This window comes from Somniosus microcephalus, chromosome 8 (assembly GCF_052327205.1).
Source record: "Somniosus microcephalus isolate GS21.2 chromosome 8, FLI_Smic_1.0, whole genome shotgun sequence".
In the NCBI taxonomy this organism is placed as follows: Eukaryota; Metazoa; Chordata; class Chondrichthyes; order Squaliformes; family Somniosidae; genus Somniosus; species Somniosus microcephalus.
Genome location: NC_140994.1, coordinates 239,842,153 through 239,868,309, shown reverse-complemented (window position 1 = coordinate 239,868,309; position 26,157 = coordinate 239,842,153). Strand labels below are relative to the sequence as shown.

The 26,157-nt window shown below is 47.2% G+C and overlaps 1 protein-coding gene across 2 annotated transcripts in view; it reads left to right on the top strand.

The window, feature by feature from the left end:
• rad50 (RAD50 homolog, double strand break repair protein) overlaps positions 1-26,157 on the top strand; it is a 201,992-nt gene that overhangs the window by 27,665 nt on the left and 148,170 nt on the right. The window contains exons 4-6 of one of the 2 annotated variants that reach the window (XM_085995844.1): positions 1,988-2,139; positions 22,734-22,919; positions 25,069-25,273. In XM_085995844.1, coding sequence (XP_085851970.1) covers positions 1,988-2,139; positions 22,734-22,919; positions 25,069-25,273 — 543 coding nt within the window. The remainder of the gene's footprint in view (positions 1-1,987; positions 2,140-22,733; positions 22,920-25,068; positions 25,274-26,157) is intronic. The other variant, XM_085995845.1, reaches the window with a different exon arrangement.

The window sequence follows — 26,157 nt, the reverse complement described above, 5'->3', positions numbered from 1 at the left end:
CTACAAGGCTACGGACCAAGAGCTGGAAAGAGGGATTAGGCTGGAGAGCTCTTTTTCGGCCGGCACAGATACAATGGGCTGAATGGCCTCCTTCTGTGCCATAAATTTCTATGATTCAATGAAAAGAAGTTCTGAAATTTGCAAACACTACAGGAAGTTACTTATATGATGACAGTGTGTGATGCTGAGAGATTACTCTCCCATCCCAGGAAGGTCTAGCTTATTGTAGTTATAGATAACCATTTAAAAATAGCACAGAGAACCAGTCATGCTTAAAAAGTACAATCATGTTTAAGAAGCAAGGGAAGAGGTGTGGATATGATTGAGTGTCCTTCTGCTTGTGTTTTGCACCAGAAGTTTGGTGTTAATGGGCTTTTCCCCCTCAATACTTTTATCACAGCAATATCAGACAGAGTTTCCTGTGAATCATCCATGCTGTGAATGTGGTAATGTGCTAGAGGGCTAATAATTACTCGTTAATGTACCACATGGGATTCCCCCACACTCCGGATTTATTTTCAAGTAAAATAATTGCACAAAAACAGAAAACACTGCAAAATGCTGATAAAATAAGTATCTTAAGTAATTGAATCAGTCCACAAATGTTTTCTTCAGGGTGCATTTCCTGCAGTCCAATAATCTTCAAGATATTTTGTACAAGTGAGGCGATATTTCTGGCCACCGTCAATGTCCGCTTTGGCTCAGTGTTTGCATTCTCCCTCCTCTTGAGTGGGAAAAGTCGTGGGTTCAAGTCCCATTTCAGAGACTTGCGAACAAAATCTAGGCTGACATTCCAGTGCAGTGCTGAGGGAGCGCTGCACTGCCAGAGGTGGCGTCTTTCGGATGACCGAGGCCCCGTCATCCCTCTAAGGTGGACAGAAAAGATCCCAGGGCACTATTTCGAAGAAGAGCAGGGGAGTTATCCCTGGTGTCCTGGCCAATATTTATTCCTCAACCAACATCACTTAAACAGATTATCTGGTGGTCATTATCACATTGCTGTTTGTGGGAGCTTGCTGTGCGCAAATTGGCTGCCACGTCTGGAAGAAGAAACATCTGTAATTGTACTGCTGGATGCTTACGTGGGCACAGGATGCTACACACATATATTGACATCCTAGTGATAACACTACTGTCTCTTCAATATAAGAAAGGTTATATTAATAACTGAAATTTAAGTTATGAGCAAAATGTATGTGTTTAAAAATGTGCATAGGAAGGCTTTGTTTAAATTCATTTAAAGCCGTCAGCCAAATTAGTATAAAGTTTACTATTTCCCACACTGTAGATATCATTAATACCTAGTTTTTGTATGTCGATATAGTGAAGATGCTTGCTATGTAAGGCTGCAGAAATTGAAATGTCAAGTTCCAGCACTTAAACCTCTGTTTGGAATCAGAATATTTGTGTTTTTGGTATAATTGCTGCCACAAATTCGGATTTGAAAGGCGCTGTATAAAAATGCAAGTCTTTCTTTACAATGAACATATTGCATGTCTGGACTGGTGCTGTGTTGGAGTCTTCCAGTTTCAAGCTTTGGAGTGTCATGGGGCTTATAGTTGATGTAGGTTGATGGAACATCCAGACGTTGTATTCAGACTCCCAACATTAAAGCTACATTTAGTACTTAACTAACAACCAATCTTCACATGTTGATCACCTAGCTGACTGCCTAGCTACACTATTTTCTGTGCCCACTTTTATTTCCGTGCCACCTTCTGAATATTCTGAACTCCAGGGAACTTTAGGGGTGTGACAAAGGCTTGGAGTCCCATCATGAGGGCCAAAGGCCTCACATCTTCACAGTCTGGTTTCTCTAGTTTTGTTTGTAATTCTTTGCAATGGTATAAATCAAAAAATGAAACTGATGGAGACAGTACTGTTATGCAAGTGGAAAATGTATCGCCAACTCACATACATGATTTATTGTCGGCATTTATAATTCCCATGGCCGTATAATTAACAAGTTTATTCATTTTTAATGAAGGTTGCCCATGAAACCGATGTGCGAGCGCAAATCCGTCTACAGTTTCGAGATGTGAATGGAGAAGTCGTAGCTGTACAGAGGTCAATGATTTGTACACAGAAGGGAAAAAAGATTGAGTTCAAAACCCTGGAGGGGGTGATCACACGAATGAAGTGAGTGCAGCTGAACAAGGAAAACCTTTGCATTGTTAAATTGTTGTGTTAACCAGACAGCTGGCCCCTTCACAATATGTTATAGTTGCCAGTCAATCTTCAGTGACATTGTTCAAGGATCGCATGGGACTTGAGAGTATAGTGGCTGGGTATTGGTCAGTGACTGGGTTCATTGGCATTATAGAGTCATAGAGTTATACAGCAGAGAAAGAGGCCCTTTGGCCCATCGTGTCCACGCCGGCCATCAAGCCCTGTCTATTCTAATCCCATTTTCCAGCACTTGGTCCGTAGCCTTGTATGCTATGGCGTTTCAAGTGCTCATCTAAATGCTTCTTGAATGTTGTGAGGGTTCCTGCCTCTACCACCCTTTCAGGCAGTGAGTTCCAGATTCCAACCACCCTCTGGGTGAAAAAGTTTTTCCTCAAATCCCCTCTAAACCTTACCTTGAAACTATGCCATCCGGTTATTGACCCCTAAAATAAGGGGAAAAGTTACTTTCCACCAACCCATCTATGCCCCTCATAATTTTGTACACCTCAATCAGATCCCCTCTCAGCCTTCTCTGCTCTAAGGAAAACAACCCCAGCCTGTCCAGTCTCTCTTCATAGCTGAGGCGCTCCAGCCCAGGTAACATCCTGGTGAATCTCCCCTGCACCCTCTCCAATGCAATTACATCCCTCCTATAGTGTGGCGACCAGAACTGCACACAGTATTCCAGCTGTGGCCTAACTAGCGTTTTGTACAGCTCCATCATAACCTCCCTGCTCTTATATTCTATGCCTCGGCTAATGAAGGCAAGTATCCCATATGCCTTTTTAACCACCTTATCTACCTGTCCTGCTGCCTTCAGGGATCTATGTACATGCACACCAAGGTCCCTCTGATCCTCTGTCATTCCTAGGATCCTACCATTCATTGTGTATTCCCTTGCCTTGTCAGTCCTCCCACAATGCATTACCTCCCACTTTTCAGGGTTAAATTCCATTTGCCACTGTTCTACCCATCTGACCAACCCGTCGATATCGTCCTATAGCCTGAGGCTTCCCTCCTCGCTATTTACCACACAATTTTCATGTCATCTGCGAACTTACTGATCATACCTCCTACATTCATATCTAAATCATTAATGTACACTACAAACAGCAAAGGACCCAGCACCGATCCCTGTGGTACACCACTGGACACAGGCTTCCAGTCACAAAAACAACCTTCGACCATCACCCTCTGCCTCCTGTCACTAAGCCAATTTTAGATCCAATGTGCCAAATTGCCCTGAATCCCATGGGCTCTTACCTTCTTGACCAGTCTCCCATGTGGGACTTTGTCAAAAGCCTTACTGAAGTCCATGTAGACTACATCAACTGCACTACCCTCATCCACACACCTAGTCACCCCCTCAAAAAATTCAAATTGGTTAGACATGATCTCCCCCTGACAAAGCCATGCTGACTACACTTGATTAATCCTTGCCTCTCCAAGTGGAGACTAATCCTGTCCCTCAGAATTTTTTCCAATAATTTCCCCACCACTGATGTTAGGCTCACTGGCCTGTAATTCCCTGGTCTATCCCTACTACCCTTCTTGAATAATGCTACTACGTTAGCTGTCCTGCAGTCCTCTGGCACCTCCCCTGTGGCCAGAGAGGTTCGGAAAATTTGTGTCAGAGGCCCTGCAATCTCCTCCTTTGCCTCACACAGCAGCCTGGGATACATCTCATCTGGGCCTGGGTATTTATCCACTTTTAAGCCCGCTAAAACCGCTAGTACCTCCTCCCCCTCAATACTAATTGGTTCAAGTATATCACAATCCCCCTGCCTGATTTCTATGCCTACATCGTCCTTCTCCATAGTGAACACAGATGCAAAATATTCATTTAAAACCTTTTCCGGCTCTACACACAGATTGCCGCTTTGGTCCCTAATGGGCCCTACTCTTTCCCTGGTTATCCTCTTGCCCTTAATATACTTATAAAACACCTTGGGATTTTCCTTTATTTTGCCCGCCAGTGTTTTTTCACGTCCCCTCTTCGCTCTCCTAATTTCTTTTTTAAGTGCCCCCCTGCACTTTCTGTACTCCTCTAGGGCTTCCACTGTGTTTAGTCCTTTGTATCTGGCAAAAGCCTCCCTTTTTTTCCTAATCCATTCTTGTATATCCATTGATATCCAGGGTTCCCTGGGCTTGTTGGTCCCACCCTTGACCTTTACGGGAACATGTTGGTGTTGTACTCTCTCTATTTCCTTTCTGAAAGACTCCCACTGCTCTGATGTGGATTTTCCTTCAAGTAGCTGATCCCAGTCCACTTTGGCCAGATCCTGCCTTATCATATTAAAATCGGCCTTCCCCCAATTTAGAATCTTTATTTCCGGTCCATCTTTCTCCTTTTCCATGACTACCTTAAATCTCACCGAATTATGGTCACTGTCACCAAAATGCTCTTCTACTGACACTTCTACCACTTGCCCGGCTACATTCCCTAGAATTAGGTCCAGTACCGCCCCCTCTCTTGTAGGACTTTCTACATGCTGGCTCAAAAAGCTCTCCTGGATGCACTTCAAGAATTCCGCACCCTCTAAGCCTTGCACACTCTGACTATCCCAGTTAATATTAGGGAAGTTCAAATCCCCTACTATTATTACCCTATTATTTCTACACTTCTCTGAGATTTGCCTACATATCTGTTCCTCTATCTCCCTCCGACTGTTTGGGGCCCTATAGTACGCTCCCAGCAATGTGCTTGCCCCCTTTTTGTTTTTAAGTTCTACCCATATGGCCTCATTAGAGGAACCTGCTAAGATATCATCTCTCCATACAGCAGTAATTGACTCCTTGATTAATATTGCAACACCCCCTCTTTTACCACTCCCCTCTGTCTCGCCTGAAGATTCTATACCCCGGAATATTGAGCTGCCAGTCCTGCCCCTCCCTCAACCATGTCCCTGTGATAGCAAATCAAAGTTTGCAGATGATACTAAGATGGGAGGGAAAGTAGTGAGTGAGGAGGACATAAAAAACCTGCAAGGGGACATAGACAGGCTAAGTAAGTGGGCAGAGATTTGGCAGATGGAATACAATGCTGGAAAGTGTGAGGTTATGCACTTTGGCAGGAAAAATCGTAGAGCAAGTTATTATCTTAATGGTGAGAAACTGGAAAGTACTGAAGTACAAAGGGATCTGGGGGTCCTGGTGCACGAAACTCCAAAAGTTAGTATGCAGGTGCAGCAAGTGATTAAGAAGGCCAATGGAATGTTGGCTTTCATTGCTAGGGGGATAGAATATAAAAATAGGGAGGTATTGCTTTAGTTGTACAAGGTATTGGTGAGACTGCACCTGGAACACTGCATACAGTTTTGGTGTCCATACTTAAGAAAAGACATACTTGCTCTCGAGTCAGTACAAAGAAGGTTCACTCGGTTAATCCCGGGGATGAGAGGATGGACATATGAGGAGAGGTTGAGTAGATTGGGACTCTACTCATTGGAGTTCAGAAGAATGAGAGGCGATCTTATTGAAACATATAAGATTGTGAAGGGTTTGGATCGGGTGGATGCGGGGAAGATGCTCCCGATGATAGGTGAAACTAGAACTAGGGGGCATAGTCTTAGAATAAGGGGCTGCTCTTTCAAAACTGAGATGAGGAGGAACTACTTCACTCAGAGGGTGGTAGGTCCATGGAATATGCTGCCCCAAAAAGCTGTAGAAGCTACATCATTACATAAATTTAAAACAGAAATAGACAGATTCCTAGAAGTAAAGGGTTATGGGGAGCGGGCAGGAATTTGGACATGGGTCTAGGTTCGGATCGGTCATGGCCCTGTGGGTAGCGGAGCGGGCCCAGGGGCCGTGTAGCCTGATCCTGCTCCTATTTCGTGTGTCTAATTCTGTTAGATTCAGGAGATGGTTCTGTGATAGTGGATTGGCGGTTAGGATCAGATCAGCCATGATCTTATTGAATGGCGGAGCAGGCTCGAGGGGCCGATTGGCCTACTCCTCCTATTTCTTATGTTCTTATCATACTCCCATGTGTTCATCAACACCTTCAATTCATCTGCCTTACTCGCAAGGCTCCTTGCATTAAAATAAATGCCATCCAGCCTTGCCATACTCCCTTGTGCCGTTACATATTTGCTCTGCCTTCCAGGCTGACTTGTTTTTTCCTCTATATTTGGCTGTGCATCACCCCCTACTATAGCTCCAATCCGTATCCCATCCCCCTGCCAAGTTAGTTTAATGCCCCCCCCCCCCCCCCCCCCCCGCTAAAGTACTAGCAAACCTCCCCGCAAGGATGTTGGTCCCGTTCCGGTTCAGGTGCAACCCGTCCGACTTGTACAGGTCCCACCTTCCCCAGAAGCAGACCCAGTGATCCAGGAAACGAAAGCCCTCCCTCCTGCACCAACTCTTTAGCCACGCATTCATCTGCTCTATCCTCCTATTCCTATACTCAATAGCACGTGGCACCGGGAGTAATCCAGAGATTACAACCTTTGTGGTCCTGTTTTTTAATCTGCTATCTAGCTCCCTAAATTCTTGTTGCAGGACCTCATCCCTCTTTCTACCCATGTCGTTGGTACCAATGTGAACCACGAACTCTGACTGTTCGCCCTCCCCCTTCAGAATGCCCTGCAGCCGTTCAATGACATCCTTGACCCTGGCACCAGGGAGGCAACATACCATCCTGGAGTCACGTCTGCGGCCATAGAAACGTCTATCTGTTCCCCTTACGATAGAATCCCCTATCACTATAGCTCTCCCACTCTTTTTCCTCCCCTCCTGTGCAGCTGAGCCACTCGTAGTGCCACGGCCTTGGCTCTTGCTGCATTCCCCTGAGAAACCATCTCCCCCAGCAGTATCCAAAATAGAAAGTCTACAGTAAAGGGAGATGGACCCAGGGGACTCCTGCACTACCTTCCTCGTTCTTTTACTCTGTCTGGCGGTCACCCATTCCCTGTCTGCCTGTGCACTCTTTACCTGCGGTGTGATCACCTCGTTAAACAGCTCCAGCTCCGAAACGCAGATTCGAGTAGATGCAAATGGAGACACTTCCTGCACATGTGTTCGCCCTGGACACCGAAAGTGTCCCTGACTTCCCACATAGCACAGGAGGAGCACTCCACGCTGCCGAGCTGCCCTGCCATGTCCTACCCTTAACTTACTCCCTTTACTTCCTTTAAATTAAAGAATATTAAATACACTAGGGGCCTTACTTCCCTTTAAACACTACTTACTCTAAACTAGAGACCTTACTTTTACTTCAACGACTGGACTATAGAAATACTCACCAGGTCCTACTTACCAATCAATTCCTTCCCTGGTTTTGACATCACTTTAGCGGTTTCGCAGTTGTTGTTGTTTGACTGCTCCCGCTCTCGGACTCTTTCCCAACTCGCAGCATTCCTTTATGGCCGCTCCGCCTTCTCTCAGGTCCCGCTGCCGCTCCCACACAGGTCTGCCTCCTCCGGTGTCGGGCCTCCTCTGCCGCACTCATTTATGGCCGCTCCGCCTTCTCTCGGGTCCCGCTGGTGCTCCCACACAGGTCTGCCTCCTCCGGTGCATTGTTGCAGCTGCAGAGTGTACATCAAATGGAAAGGAAGAATCGTCGCTTCCTTGTGCTGGTAGAAGCTTGGGGATCAACGCACTCGAGCTCTAGCTGCCACTTTATTACCAGGTCAGATTGGAATCATACATAAGACATAAGAACATAAGACATAGGAGCAGGAGTAGGCCATTTGGCCCCCTCGAGCCTGCTCCGCCATTCAATAGAAACATAGAAACATAGAGATAGGAACAGGAGTAGGCCATTCGGCCCTTCGAGCCTGCTCCGCCATTCAATGAGATCATGGCTGATCTTCATCTGAGATCTTAGCTGATCTTACCAGTTCAGTACCCCGTCCCCGCCTTTTCTCCGTAACCCTTAATCCCCTTAGCCTTCAGAAATATATCCAATTCTCTCTTGAAAATATTTATTGAATTAGCCTTCACAGCCCTCTGTGGCAGGGAATTCCACAGGCTCACCACTCTTTGAGTGAAGAAATTCTTCCTCATCTCTGTTTTAAATGATTTGCCCGCTATTTTTAGACTGTGGCCCCTGGTTCTGTGCTCCCCTGCCATTGGAAACATTCTCTCTGAATTCAGCCTGTCCAGGCCTGCCATAATTTTATATGTTTCGATGAGATCCCCTCTCAATCTTCTAAACTCCAGTGAGTACAAGCCCAAACTATTCAATCTCTCCTCGTAGGTCATTCCCGCCATTCCAGGTATCAGCCTGGTGAATCGCCGCTGCACTCTTTCCATGGCAAGAACATCCTTCCGCAGATGGGGCGACCAAAACTGTACACAATACTCCAGATGCGGTCTCACCAGCACCTTGTACAGCTGTAGTAAGGTATCCCTATTCCTATACTCGAACCCCCTTGATATGAAGGCCAACATACCATTTGCCTTCTTAATCGCCTGTTGCACCTGCATGCTCTCCTTCAGTGACTGGTGCACAAGAACACCCAGGTCCCTCTGCACTTCCCCATCTCCCAATCTATTGCCATTTAGATAATAATCTACCCTCCTGTTTTTACCCCCAAAGTGGATAACCTCGCATTTATCCACATTATAGTGCATCTGCCACGTATCCGCCCATTCCCCCAACCTGTCCAAATCGCACTGTAGCCTCCTGACATCCTCATCAGAGCCCACCCCTCCTCCTAGTTTAGTGTCGTCAGCGAATTTGGAAATATTGCATCCAATTCCCTGATCCAGATCATTTATATATATTGTGAACAGCTGGGGTCCCAGGACAGATCCTTGCGGCACCCCGCTGGTCACTGCCTGCCACTCCGAAAACGAGCCGTTTATTCCAACTCTCTGTTTTCTATCCGCCAGCCAGTTCTCTATCCACGTTAATACTTTGCCCCCAATCCCATGAGCCTTAATTTTGCATGATAATCTTTTGTGTGGAACCTTATCGAAGGCTTTCTGGAAGTCAAGGTACACCACATCCACTGGCTCTCCCCCATCTATTTTACCAGTTACTTCCTCAAAAAATTCCAGCAGATTAGTCAAACACGATTTACCCTTTGTAAATCCATGTTGACTCTGTCCGATCCTTTCCCCATTTGTCAAGTGCTCCGCTATTTTATCCTTAATAATGGACTCTAGCATTTTGCCCACAACCGATGTAAGGCTTACTGGTCTATAATTCCCTGCTTTCTCTCTACCCCCCTTTTTAAATATTGGGGTAACATTAGCTACCCTCCAATCCATGGGTACTGTTCCCGAGTCAATGGAGTTCCGGAAGATGATCCTTAGAGCATCTGCTATCTCCAGGGCCACCTCCTTAAGTACCCTAGGATGTAGTTTATCAGGCCCCGGGGATTTGTCGGCCTTCAGTCCCCTCAACTTACCCAACACCATATCCCTAGAGATACTAATTTCTGTCAGCTCCTCCCTCTCATTAGTCCCTATGTTTGCCGATATTCCTGGGAGGTTATTTGTGTCCTCCTTTGTGAATACAGAACCAAAGTATGAGTTTAATTGGTCTGCCATTTCCTTATTCTCCATTATATATTCTCCCGAATCGGACTGCAAGGGACCGACTTGGGATTTTACCAGTCTTTTCCTCCTGATATACCGATAAAAGCTTTTGCAGTCTGTCTTTATGTTTGCTGCAAGTTTACTTTCGTATTCTATTTTCCCCTTCCTGATTAATCCCTTTGTCCTCTTTTGCTGTATCCTGTACTGCCCCCAATCTTCCGGTCTGGTGCTTTTTTTTGCCAGTTGATATGCCCTTTTTTTGATTTTATGCTGTCCCTAATTTCCCTCGTTATCCACGGTTGAGTCACCTTTTTAGGTTTATTTTTATGCCAAACCGGTATAAACATGTTCTGGAATTCTTCCATTCTATCTTTGAATGCTTGCCATTGTCTATCCACTGTCAATCCCCCCAGAAACACCACCCAATCAATCTTACCCAATTCCCGTCTCATACCCTCGTAATTCCCTTTATTTAAGTTCTGGACCTTAGTCTCTGATTCAATTTCCTCACTCTCCATCTCGACTGAGAGCTCGATCATATTATGATCGCTCTGACCCAAGGGGCCTCGTACAAGAAGATTGTTGATAAGTCCCTTCTCATTGCACAATACCCAGTCTAAAATGGCCTGATCTCGAGTCGGCTCCTCGACATATTGGTCCAGATAACCGTCCCGAAAACATTCCAGGAATTCCTCCTCCTCAGAATTTTTACTAATTTGGGTAGTCCAATCAATATGTAAATTAAAGTCACCCATGATGACAGCTGTGCTCTTATCGCACGCTTCTCTAATTTCCCTTTTTATGCCTTCCCTCACCTCCATATTACTATTTGGAGGCCTATATATCACACCCACTAACGTTTTCCTCCCCTTGCTATTTCTCATTTCTACCCATACAGATTCCGTTTCATCCGAGTTAATATCCTTTCCATTGCATTAATCCCCTCCTTTACCAGCAATGCTACCCCACCTCCCCTACCTTTTTGCCGATCCTTCCTAAATATTGTATATCCCTGGATGTTAAGTTCCCAGCCTTGCCCACCCTGCAGCCACGTTTCTGTAATCCCAATCAAATCATACTTGTTTACCTCTATTTCCACAACTAATTCATCCACCTTGTTCCTAATGCTTCTAGCATTAAGATACAAAGCCTTCAGGCTTGCTTTTTTCACACTCTCATTATGAATTAGTTTGGCCCTTTGTGTTTCTCTCCTTTGCTTATTGCTTCTCACCTTTCTACCATCTATTTCTGACTTCATATGACTTCCCTCTTTTCCACTATCTAGGTTCCCATCCCCCTGCCAAATTAGTTTAAATCCTCCCGAACCGCCCTAGAAAATATTACCCCGAGGACATCGGCTCCCTCACAGCTCAGGTGTAGACCGTCCCCTTGGTACAGGTCACTCCTCCCCAAGAACTGGTTCCAATGCCTCAAGAATTTAAATCCCTCTCCCTTGCACCACTGCTCAAGCCACGTATTTAGCTTATCTATCTTACTCTCTCTAAACTTATTAGCTCGTGGCACTGGTAGCAATCCAGAGATTACTACCTTTGAGGTCCTACTTTTCAATTTAGCTCCTAACTCCCTAAATTCAGCTTGTAGGACCTCCTCCCTCTTTTTACCTACATCGTTGGTACCTACATGTACCACGACAACTGGCTGATCCCCCTCCCCCTTCAGAATGCTCTGCACCCGCTCATGGCTGATCTGATCTTGGCCTCAACTCCACTTCCCTCCCGCTCCCCATAACCCTTGACTCCCTTATCGTTCAAAAATCTGTCTATCTCCACCTTAAATATATTCAATGACCCAGCCTCCACAGCTCTCTGGGATAGAACATTCCACAGATTTACGACCATCTGAGAGAAGAAATTCCTCCTCATCTCCGTTTTAAATGGGCGACCCCTTATTCGGAAACTATGCCCCCCTAGTTCTAGATTCCCCCACAAGGGGAAACATCCTCTCTGCATCTACCCTGTCAAGTCTCCTCAGCGTCTTGTATGTTTCAATAAGATCCCCTCTCATTCTTCTAAACTCCAATGAGTATAGGCCCAACCTGCTCAACCTTTCTTCATAAGACAACCCCTTCATCTCCGGAATCAACCTCGTGAACCTTCTCTGAACTGCCTCCAATGCAAGTATATCCTTTCTTAAATAAGGAGACCAAAACTGTACGCAGTACTCCAGGTGTGGTCTCACCAACACCCTGTACAGTTGTAGCAGGACTTCCCTACTTTTATACTCCATTCCCTTTGCAATAAAGGCCAACATACCATTTGCCTTCCTAATTACTTGCTCTACCTGCATGCTAACGTTTTGTGTTTCATGTACAAGGACCCCCAGATTCCTCTGTACTGCAGCATTTTGTAACCTCTCTCCATTTAAATAATAATTTGCTTTTTTATTTTTCCTACCAAAGTGGATAACCTCACATTTTCCCACATTATAGTCCATCTGCTACATTTTTGCCCACTCACTTAGCCTATCTGTATCCCTTTGCAGTCTTTGTGTCCTCTTCACAACTTGCTTTCCCACCTATCTTTGTCTCATCAGCAAATTTGGCTACATTACACTCGGTCCCTTCATCAAAGTCATTAATATCGATTGTAAATAGTTAAGGCCCCAGCACTGATCCCTGTGGCACCCCACTGGAAACACTCGTAGGTGGAGTTGTCAGTCCCCGTTTCGGGGGCCAATGCCTCTTGTCCAGTTGGGAGTGATTAGTGAGTGTCTCTTGTCCAGTTGGGAGTGATTAGTGAGTGCCTCTTGTCCAGTTGGGAGTGATTAGTGAGTGTCTCTTGTCCAGTTGGGAGCGATTAGTGAGTGTCTCTTGTCCAGTTGGGAGCGATTAGTGAGTGTCTCTTGTCCAGTTGGGAGCGATTAGTGAGTGCCTCTTGTCCAGTTGGGAGTGATTAGTGAGTGCCTCTTGTCCAGTTGGGAGTGATTAGCGAGTGCCTCTTGTCCAGTTGGGAGTGATTAGTGAGTGCCTCTTAAACATAGAAATATAGAAGATAGGAGCAGGAGTAGGCCATTCGGCCCCTCGAGCCTGCTCCGCCATTCAATGCGATCATGGCTGATCATCCAAATTCAGTACCCGGTCCCTGCTTTCTTCCTATACCCCTTGATCCCTTTAGCCTTAAGAAATATATCCAACTCCTTCTTGAATATATTTAATGAACTGGCCTCCACCGCCTTCTGTGGTAGAGAGTTCCACAGGTTCACCACTCTCTGGGTGAAGAAATTCCTCCTCATTTCTGTCCTAAATGGCCTACTTTTATCCTTAGACTGTGTTCCCTGGTTCTGGACTCCCCGACCATCGGGAACATCCTTCCTGCATCTAGTCTGTCCAGTCCTGTCAGAATTTTATACATTTCAATGAGATCACCTCTCATTCTTCTAAACTCCAGCGAGTACAAGCCCAATCGACCCAATCGCTCCTCATACGTCATTCCTGCCATCCCAGGTATCAGCCTGGTGAACCTTCGCTGAACTCCTTCCATGGCAAGAACATCCTTCCTCAGATAAGGCGACCAAAACTGCACACAATACTCAAGATGTGTCCTCACTTAAGGCCCTGTATAACTGCAGCAAGACATCCTTGTTCCTGTACTCAAATCCTCTCGCAACGAAGGCCAACATGCCATTTGCCGCCTTAACTGCCTGCTGCACCTGCATGCTTACCTTCAGCGACTGGTGCACAAGGACACCCAGGTCTCGTTGCACTTCCCCTTCTCCCAATCTATTGCCATTTAGATAATAATCTGCCTTCCTGCTTTTGCCACCAAAGTGGACAACCTCACATTTATCCATGTTCTATTGCATCTGCCATGTTTCTGCCCAATCACCCAACATGTCCAAATCATCCTGGAGTTTCTCGACATCCTCCTCACAGCACACACACCCACCCAGCTTTGTGTCGTCAGCAAATTTGGAGATATTCCATCGAGTTCCCTTGTCTAGATCATCATTAATATATATTGTGAATAGCTGGGGTCCAAGGACCGATCCCTGCGGTACCCCACTAGTCACTGCCTGCCACTCGGAAAATGACCCATTTATTCCAACTCTTTGCTTTCTGTCTGCCAACCAGTTCTCTATCCAAGTCAATACCTTGCCCCAATCCCATGTGCCTTAACTTTACACACTAATCTCTTATGCGGGACGTTAACGAAGGCCTTCTGAAAGTCCAGATACACCACATCCACTGGTTCTCCCTTATCTAGTTTACCAGTTACATCCTCAAAAAAATTCCAGTAGATTAGTCAAGCATGATTTACCTTTTGTGAACCTATGTTGACTTTGTCCGATCCTGTCACTGTTTTCCAAGTGCTCTGCTATGACATCTTTTATAATGGACTCTAGCATTTTCCCCACTACCGATGTCAGGCTTACCGGTCTGTAATTCCCCGTTTTCTCTCTACCACCTTTTTTGAATAGTGGGGTAACATTAGCTACCCTCCAATCCATGGGTACTGTTCCAGATTCCATCGAATGTTGGAAGATGATCAGCAATCCATCTACTATTTCTAGGGCCACTTCCTTAAGTACCCTAGGATGTAGATTATCAGGCCCTGGTGATTTATCGGCCTTCAATCCCATCAATTTCCCTAACACCATTTCCCTACAAATACTGATTTCTTTCAGTCCCTCCCTTTCATCAGACCCTATGTTCCCCGGCATCTCTGGGAGGCTATTTGTGTCCTCCTTTGTGAAGACAGAACCAAAATATGTATTTAGTTGGTCTGCCATTTCTTTGTTCCCCATTATAAATTCCCCTGATTCTAACTGCAAGTGACCTACGCTTGACTTCACCAATCTTTTTCTCTTCACATATATATAAAAGCTTTTACAGTCAGTTTTTATGTTCCTTGCAAGCTTACTCTCATATTCTATTTTCCCCTTCTTAATTAATCCCTTTATCCTCCTTTGTTGAATCCTAAATTGCTCCCAATCCTCAGGATTATTGCTTTTTCTGGCCAATTTATATGTCCTCTCCTTGGATCTCATGCTATCCCTAATTTCCCTTGTTAGCCATGGTTGAGTCACCTTTTTTGTTTTATTTTTGTGCCAAACTGGGATGAACATTTTCTGTAGTTCATCCATGCGTTCTTTGAATGTTTGCCATTGCCTATCCACCGTCAACCCTTTGAGTGCCATTCCCCAATCAATCCTACCCAACTCGCGCCTCAGGCCATCGTAGTTTCCTTTATTTAAATTCAGGACCCTTGTCTCTGAGTCAACTACTTCTTCATTCGCCATCTTATTGAAGAATTCGATCATATTATGATCGCTCCGACCCAAGGGGTCTCGTACAACAAGATTGCTAATTAATCCTTTCTCGTTACATAATACCCAGTCTATGATGGCCTGATCTCTGGTTGGTTCCTCGACATATTGGTCCAGGAAACCATCCCGTAAACACTCCAGGAATTCCTCCTCCAAAGTATTGTTACTAATTTGGTTAGCCCAATCTATATGTAGATTAAAGTCACCCATGATGACTGCTGTGCCCTTATTGCACGCTTCTTTAATTTCCCTTTTAATGCCATCCCCAACCTCCGCCTTACTGTTTGGAGGTCTATATACCACTCCCACTAATGTTTTCTGCCCCTTGGTATTTCTCGATTCTACCCATACAGATGCCACATCATCAGAGCTAATATCCTTCCTTACAATTGTGTTAATCCCTTCTTTAACCAGTAATGCTACCCCACCTCCCTTTCCTTTTTGCCTGTCTTTCCTGAATATCGAATACCCCTGGATGTTGAGTTCCCAGCCTTGGCCATCCTTGAGCCACATTTCCATAATCCCAACCAAATCATATTCGTTTACCTCTATTTGCGCAGCAAGTTCATCCACATCATTACTAATGCTCCTCGCATTAAGACACAAAGCCTTCAGGCTTATTTTTTTAACACTCTTAGACCTATTAGAATTATTATTTACTGTGGCCATGTTTGATTTAAACCGTTGATTTCTCTGACTGCCACTTTTGTTTTTCCTCTTCCTTTCTTTTGCTTTTATCCTTGTTTCCCTTTCCTCTGTCCCCCTGCTCAGGTTCCCAACCCCCTGCCATTTTAGTTTAAACCCTCCCCCAGAGCACTAGCAAACACACCCCCAGGACATCGGTTCCAGCCCTGCCCAGGTGCAAACCGTCTGGTTTCAACTGCTCCCACCTCCCCCAGAACCGGTTCCAATGTCCCAGGAACTTGAATCCCTCCCCCGGCACCATTCCTCTAGCCACGTATTCATCTGAAATATCCTTCTATTACTACTCTGACTAGCACGTGGCACTGGTAGCAATCCTGAGATTACTACCTTTGAGGTCCTATTTTTTAATTTACCTCCCAACTCCCTATATTCAGCTTTTAGGACCTCATTCCCAGTGTTTACCTATATCGTTGGTATCTATATTGATGCGCTATCAATTCTAATAAAAGGCTAGGCAGAGTTCAGAACAACAGGCTTTTATTAACTACTGAATTGCACTTCAGACAGATCAGGACTATGCCTCTAGTGGACGACCGAATGCCAGGAGCTGCCATGCGGCCGCTCTTATACTCGGTAGCCCAGGGGCGGAGTCAGCTGAGGCATAGTCAGGCACAACAGTGAAACAAGAGTGAACGACAACAACAACAACAACAACAGTGAACACAGTGAACGACAGTGGTTTACCACATTCACCCCTCGTTTAAAATTAAGTCCGGCGGGGTGAAGTGTATCAAAAGTTCGAGTAGGCGAGTCTGTCGGGCGGCCTCGTTTGCCGTCGAGATCTTCGTGGCGACGGTTGCGATGGTACAGCTTCCCACGATGCGTCTTGAGCGGGGTCCAGCACCGGCGTATCGCCCCCTTTGGTGTTGGGTGGGCGAGTGGGCTCCGGCTGGTCCTGGGGGCGCGGCATGCCGTCTACTGGGGTGGAATGGACAGGGGTGAGAATTGGGTCTACTGAATTTTGGGCCGTGTCGGAGGGGGTCGTGGTGGGGGGCAATGGTGGCGGGTCAGTGGACCCCGAGGGTGCCAGATCTCTAATGGAGACTGTGTCCTCCCGCCCGTCCGGGTATGCCACGTAGGCGTACTGGGGGTTGGCATGGAGGAGGTGAACCTTCTCTACCAGGGGAGCCGTTTTGTGGGACCTTACATGCTTCCTCAGCAGGACGGGCCCTGGGGACGTCAGCCAGTGTGGTAGTGAGTTACCGGATGTGGACCTCCGGGGAAAAACAAACATTCGCTCATGGGGGGTTGCGTTGGTGGCTGTACACAGCAGTGACTGGATGGAGTGGAGCGCATCGGGTAGGACATCCTGCCAACGGGAGGTCGGAAGGCCCCTAGATTTTAAGGCTAGGAGGGCCGCCTTCCAGACCGTCGCGTTCTCTCTTTCAACCTGTCCGTTCCCCCGGGGGTTGTAGCTGGTGGTCCGGCTTGAGGCAATACCTCTCATGAGCAGGTACTGACGGAGTTCGTCGCTCATGAAGGACGAGCCCCGGTCGCTATGAATATAGCTGGGAAAACCGAACAGAGCAAAGAGGTTGTGCAGGCATTTAATGACCGTAGCGGTGGTCGTGTCCGGGCAGGGGATGGCAAAAGGGAAACGGGAGTACTCATCAACTATGTTGAGGAAGTACACATTGCGGTCAGAGGAGGGGAGGGGCCCTTTAAAGTCGATACTCAGGCGCTCAAAAGGGCGGGTGGCCTTGATCAGGTTTGCTCTGTCAGGCCTATAGAAGCGCGGCTTGCACTCTGCACAGACTGGGCAGCTCCTGGTCATGGTCCTGACCTCCTCGATGGAGTAAGGCAGGTTGCGGCCCTTAATGAAATGGAAGAACCTGGTGACCCCCGGGTGGCAGAGGTCGTTGTGGAGGCCCCGTAGTCTATCGATCTGCGCGGTGGCGCATGTGCCTCGCGATAGAGCGTCTGAGGGTTCGTTGAGTTTCCCTGGCCGGTACAAGATGTCGTAATTGTAGGTGGAAAGTTTGATTCTCCACCTCAAAATCTTGTCATTTTTGATTTTACCCCTCTGCTTGTTGTTGAACATGAAAGCAACTGAACGCTGGTCAGTAAGCAGGGTAAATCGTTTTCCAGCCAGGTAGTGCCGCCAGTGGCGCACCGCCTCCACAATGGCCTGGGCCTCTTTTTCCACAGAGGAGTGTCTGAGTTCGGAGCCCTGGAGGGTTCGTGAAAAGAAGGCCACGGGTCTTCCCGCCTGGTTAAGGGTAGTGGCCAGGGCGAAGTCGGATGCATCGCTCTCCACCTGGAAGGGGATGGACTCGTCTACCGAGTGCATGGTGGCCTTGGCAATGTCATCTTTTATACGGTGAAAGGCTAAGTGGGCCTCCGCCGTCAGGGGGAAGGAAGTGGACTTGATAAGTGGACGGGCTTTGTCCGCATAATGAGGGACCCACTGGGCGTAATAGGAAAAGAAGCCCAGGCACCTTTTGAGGGCCTTGAGACAGTGGGGCAGGGGAAGTTCCATCAACGGGCGCATCCGGTCAGGGTCAGGACTGATGACTCCGTGTTTCACCACGCAACCAAGGATAGCAAGGCGGGCTGTGTGGAATATGCACTTTTCCTTGTTGTACGTGAGGTTTAGGAGTTGGGCTGTGCGGAGGAACTTATCAAGATTGGCGTCATGGTCCTGCAGGTCATGGCCGCAGATGGTCACGTTGTCTAGGTAGGGAAACGTGGCCTGTAACGCATTCTCGTCGACCATCTGGTCCATCTCCCTCTGGAAGACGGAGACACCGTTGGTGACGCCAAAAGGAACCCTGAGGAAGTGAAAAAGGCGGCCGTTTGCCTCGAAAGCTGTGTACTGGCGGTCCTCAGGGCGGATAGGGATTTGGTGGTATGCTGCCTTGAGGTCAATGGTCGAGAAAACGCGGTATTGCGCTATCTTATTAACCATGTCGGCTATGCGGGGGAGGGGGTATGCGTCCAACTGGGTGTACTTGTTGATAGTCTGGCTGTAGTCGATGACTAGGCGCTGCTTGTTGCCAGTCTTAACGACTACCACCTGGGCTCGCCAGGGGCTGGTACTATCCTCAATAATCCCCTCTTTCAGGAGCCGCGTCACCTCAGATCTTATGAAGGATCTGTCCCCGGTGCTGTATCGCCTGCTCTTTGTGGCGATAGGCTTGCAGTCGCGGGTGAGGTTGGCGAACAGGGGGGGGGGTGTGATTTTGAGGGTGGAGAGACTACAGGTGGGGCGTGGCGGGCAATTTAAAAACTGCTGGTTGCAGACAGCGGGGGAAGAGGTCCACTGTATGTCAAGGTGACACTCTTAAAGTGACAATGAAAGTCCAACCCCAGTAGAACGGCAGCGCAGAGATGTGGCAGGACGAATAGCTTTACATTTTTATATACGGAGCCCTTCACTGAGAGGGTCACTACGCAGTAGCCGCCGACGTCTGCTGAGTGGGATTTCGAGGCCATGGAGATCCGATGGCGCGTTGGCCGGACCGAGAGAGAATAGCGCCGTACTGTATCAGGGTGTATGAAGCTCTCCGTGCTCCCGGAATCAAAAAGGCAAGTTGTGGCGCGGCCATTTACCTGGATGTCCATCGTGGACCTGGCTAGCTGATGGGGTCTGGATTGATCCAGCGTGATGGAGGCCGCTGTGGAGTCGGTAGCGTCGCTGTAGAACCCCGGTGAGGCGGCGGTGGGTGAGTCGGGGGCCCGTTGGCAGAATGGCAGACAAGATGGCGGCGTCGGAGAGGAAGGACAAAATGGCGGCGCCCATGACGATCCCGATCCCCACGAGGCTGGAGGGAGGCAAGATGGCCGCTCCCACGAATCGCACGCGGCGCTGCTGGAGGCAGGGGTCTTCTGGCTTCTGCAGACGCCAGCGTAGTGTCCCTTCTTACCGCAGGCAGAGCAGACCGCGTTTTTCGCCGGGCAGCGCGCCCTGGGGTGTTTGGTTTGGCCACAGAAATAACATTTCTGGCTCGGGCGGGACATCGCTGCAGCAGTTGAGGCCAGGGCCCGTGGCGGCGCTGCGTCCCAAGGTGGCGGCGGCTGCGGCATCCATGAGGCGGCCGCGCGGTCCGGGGAGTAGGCCTCCATGTTCCGGTGGGCTACGTCCAACGAGAGGGTGAGTGAAATCGCCGCCTTCAGGTCGAGCTCGCTACTTTCCAGCAGTCGCTGCCGTGTGTGAGTGGACCTGAGGCCCGCCACGAGGGCGTCCCGGATGAGCTCCTCCGTATGTTCCGTGGCTGTTACTTGCTTGCATTCGCAGGCTCGGCCGAGTTCCTTCAGCGCCCGTATGTATGCTTCTGTGGGTTCCCCGGGCTGTTGTTTGCGAGACCCCAGGAGATGTCTTGCGTAAACATAGTTGACCGGGCGTGCGTATTGCTCCTTCAAGATGTCGATAGCCCCCTGGTAGCTCGTAGCGTCCCGGATAAGGGCAAAAGCTCGGTGGTTTACTTTAGAGTTCAGCACCCTGAGCTTGTCGGCATCGGCGGCGACGGTCTCGCCGGATGCAGTCAGAAAGGACTCAAAACAGTGCAGCCAGTGCGAGAACTTAGCAGTCGAGTCCGGTTCTTGCGGGTCGAGTTCCAGGCACTTGATCTTAAGAATCTGCAGCATCGTTTTTTTTTTTCAGTAGTTAATAAAATTGATGCGCTATCAATTCTAATAAAAGGCTAGGCAGAGTTCAGAACAACAGGCTTTTATTAACTACTGAATTGCACTTCAGACAGATCAGGACTATGCCTCTAGTGGACGACCGAATGCCAGGAGCTGCCATGCGGCCGCTCTTATACTCGGTAGCCCAGGGGCGGAGTCAGCTGAGGCATAGTCAGGCACAACAGTGAAACAAGAGTGAACGACAACAACAACAACAGTGAACACAGTGAACTACAGTGGTTTACCACATATATGCACCACGACAACTGGCTGCTCACCCTCCCCTTCCAAAATATTCTGCAGCCGCTCTGAGACATCCTTGACCCTTGCACCAGGGAGGCAGCACACCATCCTGGAGTCTCGTTTGCGGCCGCAGAACCGCCTATCTATTCCCCTTACGTAAAAATCCCCTATTACTATAGCTCTACCCCATTTTTTCCTCCTGTCCTGTGCAGCAGAGCCACCCCTTGTGCCAGGAAGTTGGCTGCTGCTGCCTTCCTCTGAGAAGCCATCCCCTCCCAACAGTACTCAACTCTTGTTGTCCAGTTGGGAGTGATTAGTGAGTGCCTCTTGTCCAGTTGGGAGTGATTAGTGAGTGCCTCCTGTCCAGTTGGGAGTGATTAGTGAGTGCCTCTTGTCCAGTTGGGAGCAATTAGTGAGTGCCTCTTGTCCAGTTGGGAGTGATTAGTGAGTGCCTCTTGTCCAGTTGGGAGTGATTAGCGAGTGCCTCTTGTCCAGTTGGGAGTGATTAGTGAGTGCCTCTTGTCCAGTTGGGTGTGATTAATGAGTGCCAGTTGTTGTCCAGTTGGGAGTGATTAGTGAGTGCCAGTTGTTGTCCAGTAGGGAGTGATTAGTGAGTGCCAGTTGTTGCCCAGTTGGGAGTGATTAGTGAGTGCCTCTTGTCCAGTTGGCAGTGATTAGTGAGTGCCTCTTGTCCAGTTGGGAGTGATTAGTGAGTGCCTCTTGTCCAGTGGGGAGTGATGAGTGAGTGCCTCTTGTCCAGTTGGGTGTGATTAGTGAGTGCCTCTTGTCCAGTTGGGAGTAATTAGTGAGTGACTCTTGTCCAGTTGGTGTGATTAGCGAGTGCCTCTTGTTGTCCAGTTGGGAGTGATTATTGAGTGCCTCTTGTCCAGTTGGGAGTGATTACTGAGTGCCTCTTGTCCAGTGGGGAGTGATTAGTGAGTGCCTCTTGTCCAGTTGGGAGTGATTAGTCAGTGCCTCCTGTCCAGTTGGGAGTGATTAGTGAGTGCCTCTTGTCCAGTTGGGAGTGATTAGTGAGTGCCTCTTGTCCAGTTGGGAGTGATTAGTCAGTGCCTCTTGTCCAGTTGGGAGTGATTAGTCAGTGCCTCTTGTCCAGTTGGGAGTGATTAGTGAGTGCCTCTTGTCCAGTTGGGAGTGATTAGTGAGTGCCTCTTGTCCAGTTGGGAGTGATTAGTGAGTGCCTCTTGTCCAGTTGGGAGTGATTAGTGAGTGCCTCTTGTCCAGTGGGGAGTGATTAGTGAGTGCCTCTTGTCCAGTGGGGAGTGATTAGTGAGTGCCTCTTGTCCAGTTGGGAGTGATTAGCGAGTGCCTCTTGTCCAGTGGGGAGCGATTAGCGAGTGCCTCTTGTCCAGTGGGGAGTGATTAGCAAGTGCCTCTTGTCCAGTGGGGAGTAATTAGTGAGTGCCCCTTGTCCAGTGGGGAGTGATTAGTGAGTGCCTCTTGTCCAGTTGGGAGTGATTAGTGAGTGCCTCTTGTCCAGTTGGGAGTGATTAGTGAGTGCCTCTTGCTGTCCAGTTGGGAGTGTTAGTGAGTGCCGCTTGCTGTCCAGTTGGGAGTGATTAGTGAGTGCCATCTTGTCCAGTTGGGAGTGACTAGTGAGTGCCTCTTGTCCAGTGGGGAGTGATTAGTGAGTGCCGCTTGTCCAGTGGGGAGTGATTAGTGAGTGCCTCTTGTCCAGTTGGGAGTGATTAGTGAGTGCCTCTTGTCCAGTTGGGAGTGATTAGTGAGTGCCATCTTGTCCAGTTGGGAGTGACTAGTGAGTGCCTCTTGTCCAGTGGGGAGTGATTAGTGAGTGCCGCTTGTCCAGTGGGGAGTGATTAGTGAGTGCCTCTTGTCCAGTGGGGAGTGATTAGTGAGTGCCTCTTGTCCAGTGGGGAGTGATTAGTGAGTGCCTCTTGTCCAGTGGGGAGTGATTAGTGAGTGCCTCTTGTCCAGTGGGGAGTGATTAGTGAGTGCCTCTTGTCCAGTGGGGAGTGATTAGCGAGTGCCTCTTGTCCAGTGGGGAGTGATTAGTGAGTGCCTCTTGTTGCCCTTGCTGTCATGCTGGTCATGCAGTTTCTCCCTCAGATGATCACATCTTGTTGGCTGAAGAATTAAATGAGGATTTTGTTACGTTTTAGGGAAAAAAGATGGTGATCACAAAAGGAAGAGAAATTGAGGTAAATCATTGAAAATCTTTTACATTTTTTTTAAAGGCACGGGGAGAGGGTCAGCTTGAGTTCAAAATGTGCAGAGATGGACCGGGAGATGATCAGTGCGTTGGGTGTCTCGAAAGCTGTGTTAATCAACGTCATTTTCTGCCATCAAGAAGATTCAAACTGGCCTTTGAGTGAAGGAAAAGCTCTGAAACAGAAATTTGATGATATTTTCTCAGCTACAAGGTGAGTTATTTTCTGTTCCAATTCCCAGAGAGAGAAAAAAATGGGTTTATTTCCATGAGTGAAGCTGAGTGCAGTTTTCCTGCAATGACTAGGGTGTAAGTGAATGTCTTGACAGCTTGGTTTGTAGATGTCATGTTTCACAAGGCTGCAGTTATCTTCTGTTTATTGAACTTGCATGCACTGACCCATGAACATCTGTGGAAGGGCTATTAGACTGGATATCTTCCCACTATATGCATACCAATGAGTCATCATGGCGTTAGTCTAAATTTTGGCCCACGTCTAAAAGTATTGATTTAGACTTGCTCCTGGTTCTGAAGTAAGTTTTCATTGGCAAGCCTGTGCTGCTTTTGCTCAGAAACCTGACTGTAATGTGCAAAGTCTCTCGGATGTAGTGTGCCCAGGGTGAACACCGAACCGTTTCATTGCTGCCAGATAGTCCTTAAGAATCATTAGGTCTCATCATCACCCTTCTGAATTAACATTCAGGCACTTTTCATAACAAGACTAAACTATTAACCAGGTTTCTTTATGAATAATAAAACAAAAGCAAAATACGGCAGATTCTGGAAACCTAAAATAAAAGCAGAAAATGCTGGACATGCTCAGCAGGCCAGGCAGCATCTGTGGAGAGAGAAATTGAGTCAACGTTTCAGGTCGATGTTCTGACGAAAGGTCACCGACCTGAAACGTTTTAACTCTGTCTCTCTCGACAGATCCTGGGTGTTTCCAGCATTTTCTGTTTTCATTTCTTTATGAAGAGTTATTTAAAGCATATTTAAACGGCATATCGAAATCCGTTCAAAATACAGCAATTTGGTGCCTGGTCATGAATTAACAGACAAAGCGGTCACAAATTCCTTTGGATCTGCTAAGCTTGAGAGAAGTGCTTTTTCCAAAAAATCTTGTTCTTCAGGAAACTGAGCGAGCTGTCTTCATGGGAATTGGAGATTCATTCAGTCCCAGTGTTCACAAATAACAACATTGAACTACAAGTACATGAAATATGGAGTTCTTCTATACTCTTAATAACACTGTGAAGAGCTTTAAAGTCAGTCTGCAAGATAATCTAACACAACCTGCCCACTGTAATACCCCAAATTTGCCAGGACCTCAAATTATTCTACTGCAGTAGACATTGATTTTATAAACTGAAGAGTTCTGATGGTAGGTGGTATCATAAATGTCTTAAGGGGTAGTGGGAGAAAGCAGGAAAGCGGGATTAGACCAGGTGACTTATGTGGAAAAAAGAAATATCAGCGCAGACTTGATGGTTGAATGGCCGATTTATGTTTCTGTAACATTTTTGATTTGAATCACAGCCTATGGGTTTCAGGCCATTCTATACATTTTGATAACACCTGGTTCAAAGTGGACAATTATCCTAAGTAAGTTAAGTGTGCACTTGCACTACAGACGTCGCATCAGTTAGACATGCTTCTCCTTCACACCAGTGCTGCAGTTAGAGTAAATGCCTCCAGAATCCAGAGTCAGGCCCCGGCCTGACACCAGAGCAAGGCGAGATTTCCTGGAGCAGGCAGTCTTGCTCCTGCTTCAATCCAGAGTCAGTTTGGGCCTTCGCATCTGAATTGCACCTCACAAACTTGCCATCTGTGTGAAGCTGAGACCGCTTGGCAATTGTCTCGTCCATTTTTACCTTTTCAATCAGAGTACTACCACGTTAACGTTACATCGCTGTCTTCAGAGGTTCGCCGTGAGCATTGTTAAATGTAACTTCCATTTTGAGCAGGATATTTTAAAACTAATTGTACACCAAAAAAAAAGAGCAGTAAGCAAATAAGAAACCATGTTATGTTCAAAAACAAGGCAAATTTTGACAGCAAAGATGCGTAATTAATTCATGCTGGAGTCCATGTAAGACAGAGGCCTAGAAATCCGTCTCGGGTGGTGGTGCAAAACGGGCAATATCGGATGGGCCGCCCGTTATAGGCAGTGCCTGACATTCAGCTGCACTGACTGCAATGGAACTAATTATCAGGCGATGCCGCTCGTTTTGCCCCACCGCCCGAGACGGATTTCTAGGCCAAAATGTTTTATCCGACCTCTCTCAATTTTTTCTGATGTCCATCGAGTTCTAAGTTTAATCAATTGTTTTGATGAAAAATGTAAATTTGCCCCTTTGCCGCAGGTATATTAAAGCTCTGGAAACATTGCGTCAGGTCCGCCTGAAGCAGTCGCAGTCTGTCCGAGAGTACTCAGCGGAGCTCAAGTACCTAAAGCAAAACAAAGAAAAAGCCCGCGAAATCCAGGATCAGCTGGCTGGCAAAGAGACCCAGCTGGCTGCTTCAAAGGAGAATGTCCAATCGATTGAAAATCAGATCGCTCCCTTAGAGGTAATGCTTTTTAACTGTGACCCCACTTTTAGCCTGGGAAGTTGTGTTTTTTTTAAAAAAAAACAAATATAGGTGGGACAAGAGAACGGAGGGTGAAGCTTATTGTGATTTTTACTTACAGGCATTGTCTTTCTCAAAGTGTGTTTGGGGCAAAAAAAGGCTCAGCAGTGTTTGAAATGCACCATTGCGTCATATGCATTTAGCATCAAGGTGTAAACTACAAACACTTAAACTGGTTGTTCTTTTTCCCTAGTGGCCAAGATAATTGTCTTTTTAATGCTTTATGAACTACTCTTCAAATGCACCAATGTACAAGGAAGGTAACTTGTTCCCCCAAAATCTGCTAGAGAGGTTGTTCAAGAATTGTCCAATAATTTTACTACCTTTTCAAGATTTTTTTTGTAACAATGAAGTGAAAAATACAATTTTCTTTGGTCTAACATTTCATATGCTTGGGATAGTTAATTTTTTTTGTTGCCTTTTGAAGTGCTTGGGCAGGAGGGGGTCGTACAAAGGGCTCTGCCTACATTTACTAGTTAGCCTGCATGTGGAGGGGGTCATGGTCACTGTCCTTGTCTAACTTCGCACAGGGTGTTGTCACTGATTTGAATTTGTAAAACGACAGTCTGTATCCTAACTCCATCTACCCACCTTGGCTCTATATCCCTTAATACTCTTGGCTAGCAAAAATCTATTGATCTCCCATTTCAAATTATTAATTGAGCTAGCATCTACTGCTTTTTGTGGGAGCAGGTTCCACAGTGATAGAGAAGATGGAAAGCTGCAGACATGCCTTTTTGAAGAGGCATTTAAGACACGCTACAGGAAACTTTCTGATATCCGGCACTGACGTGACCGAGCTGGTGCCGTAACATCAAAAGTGC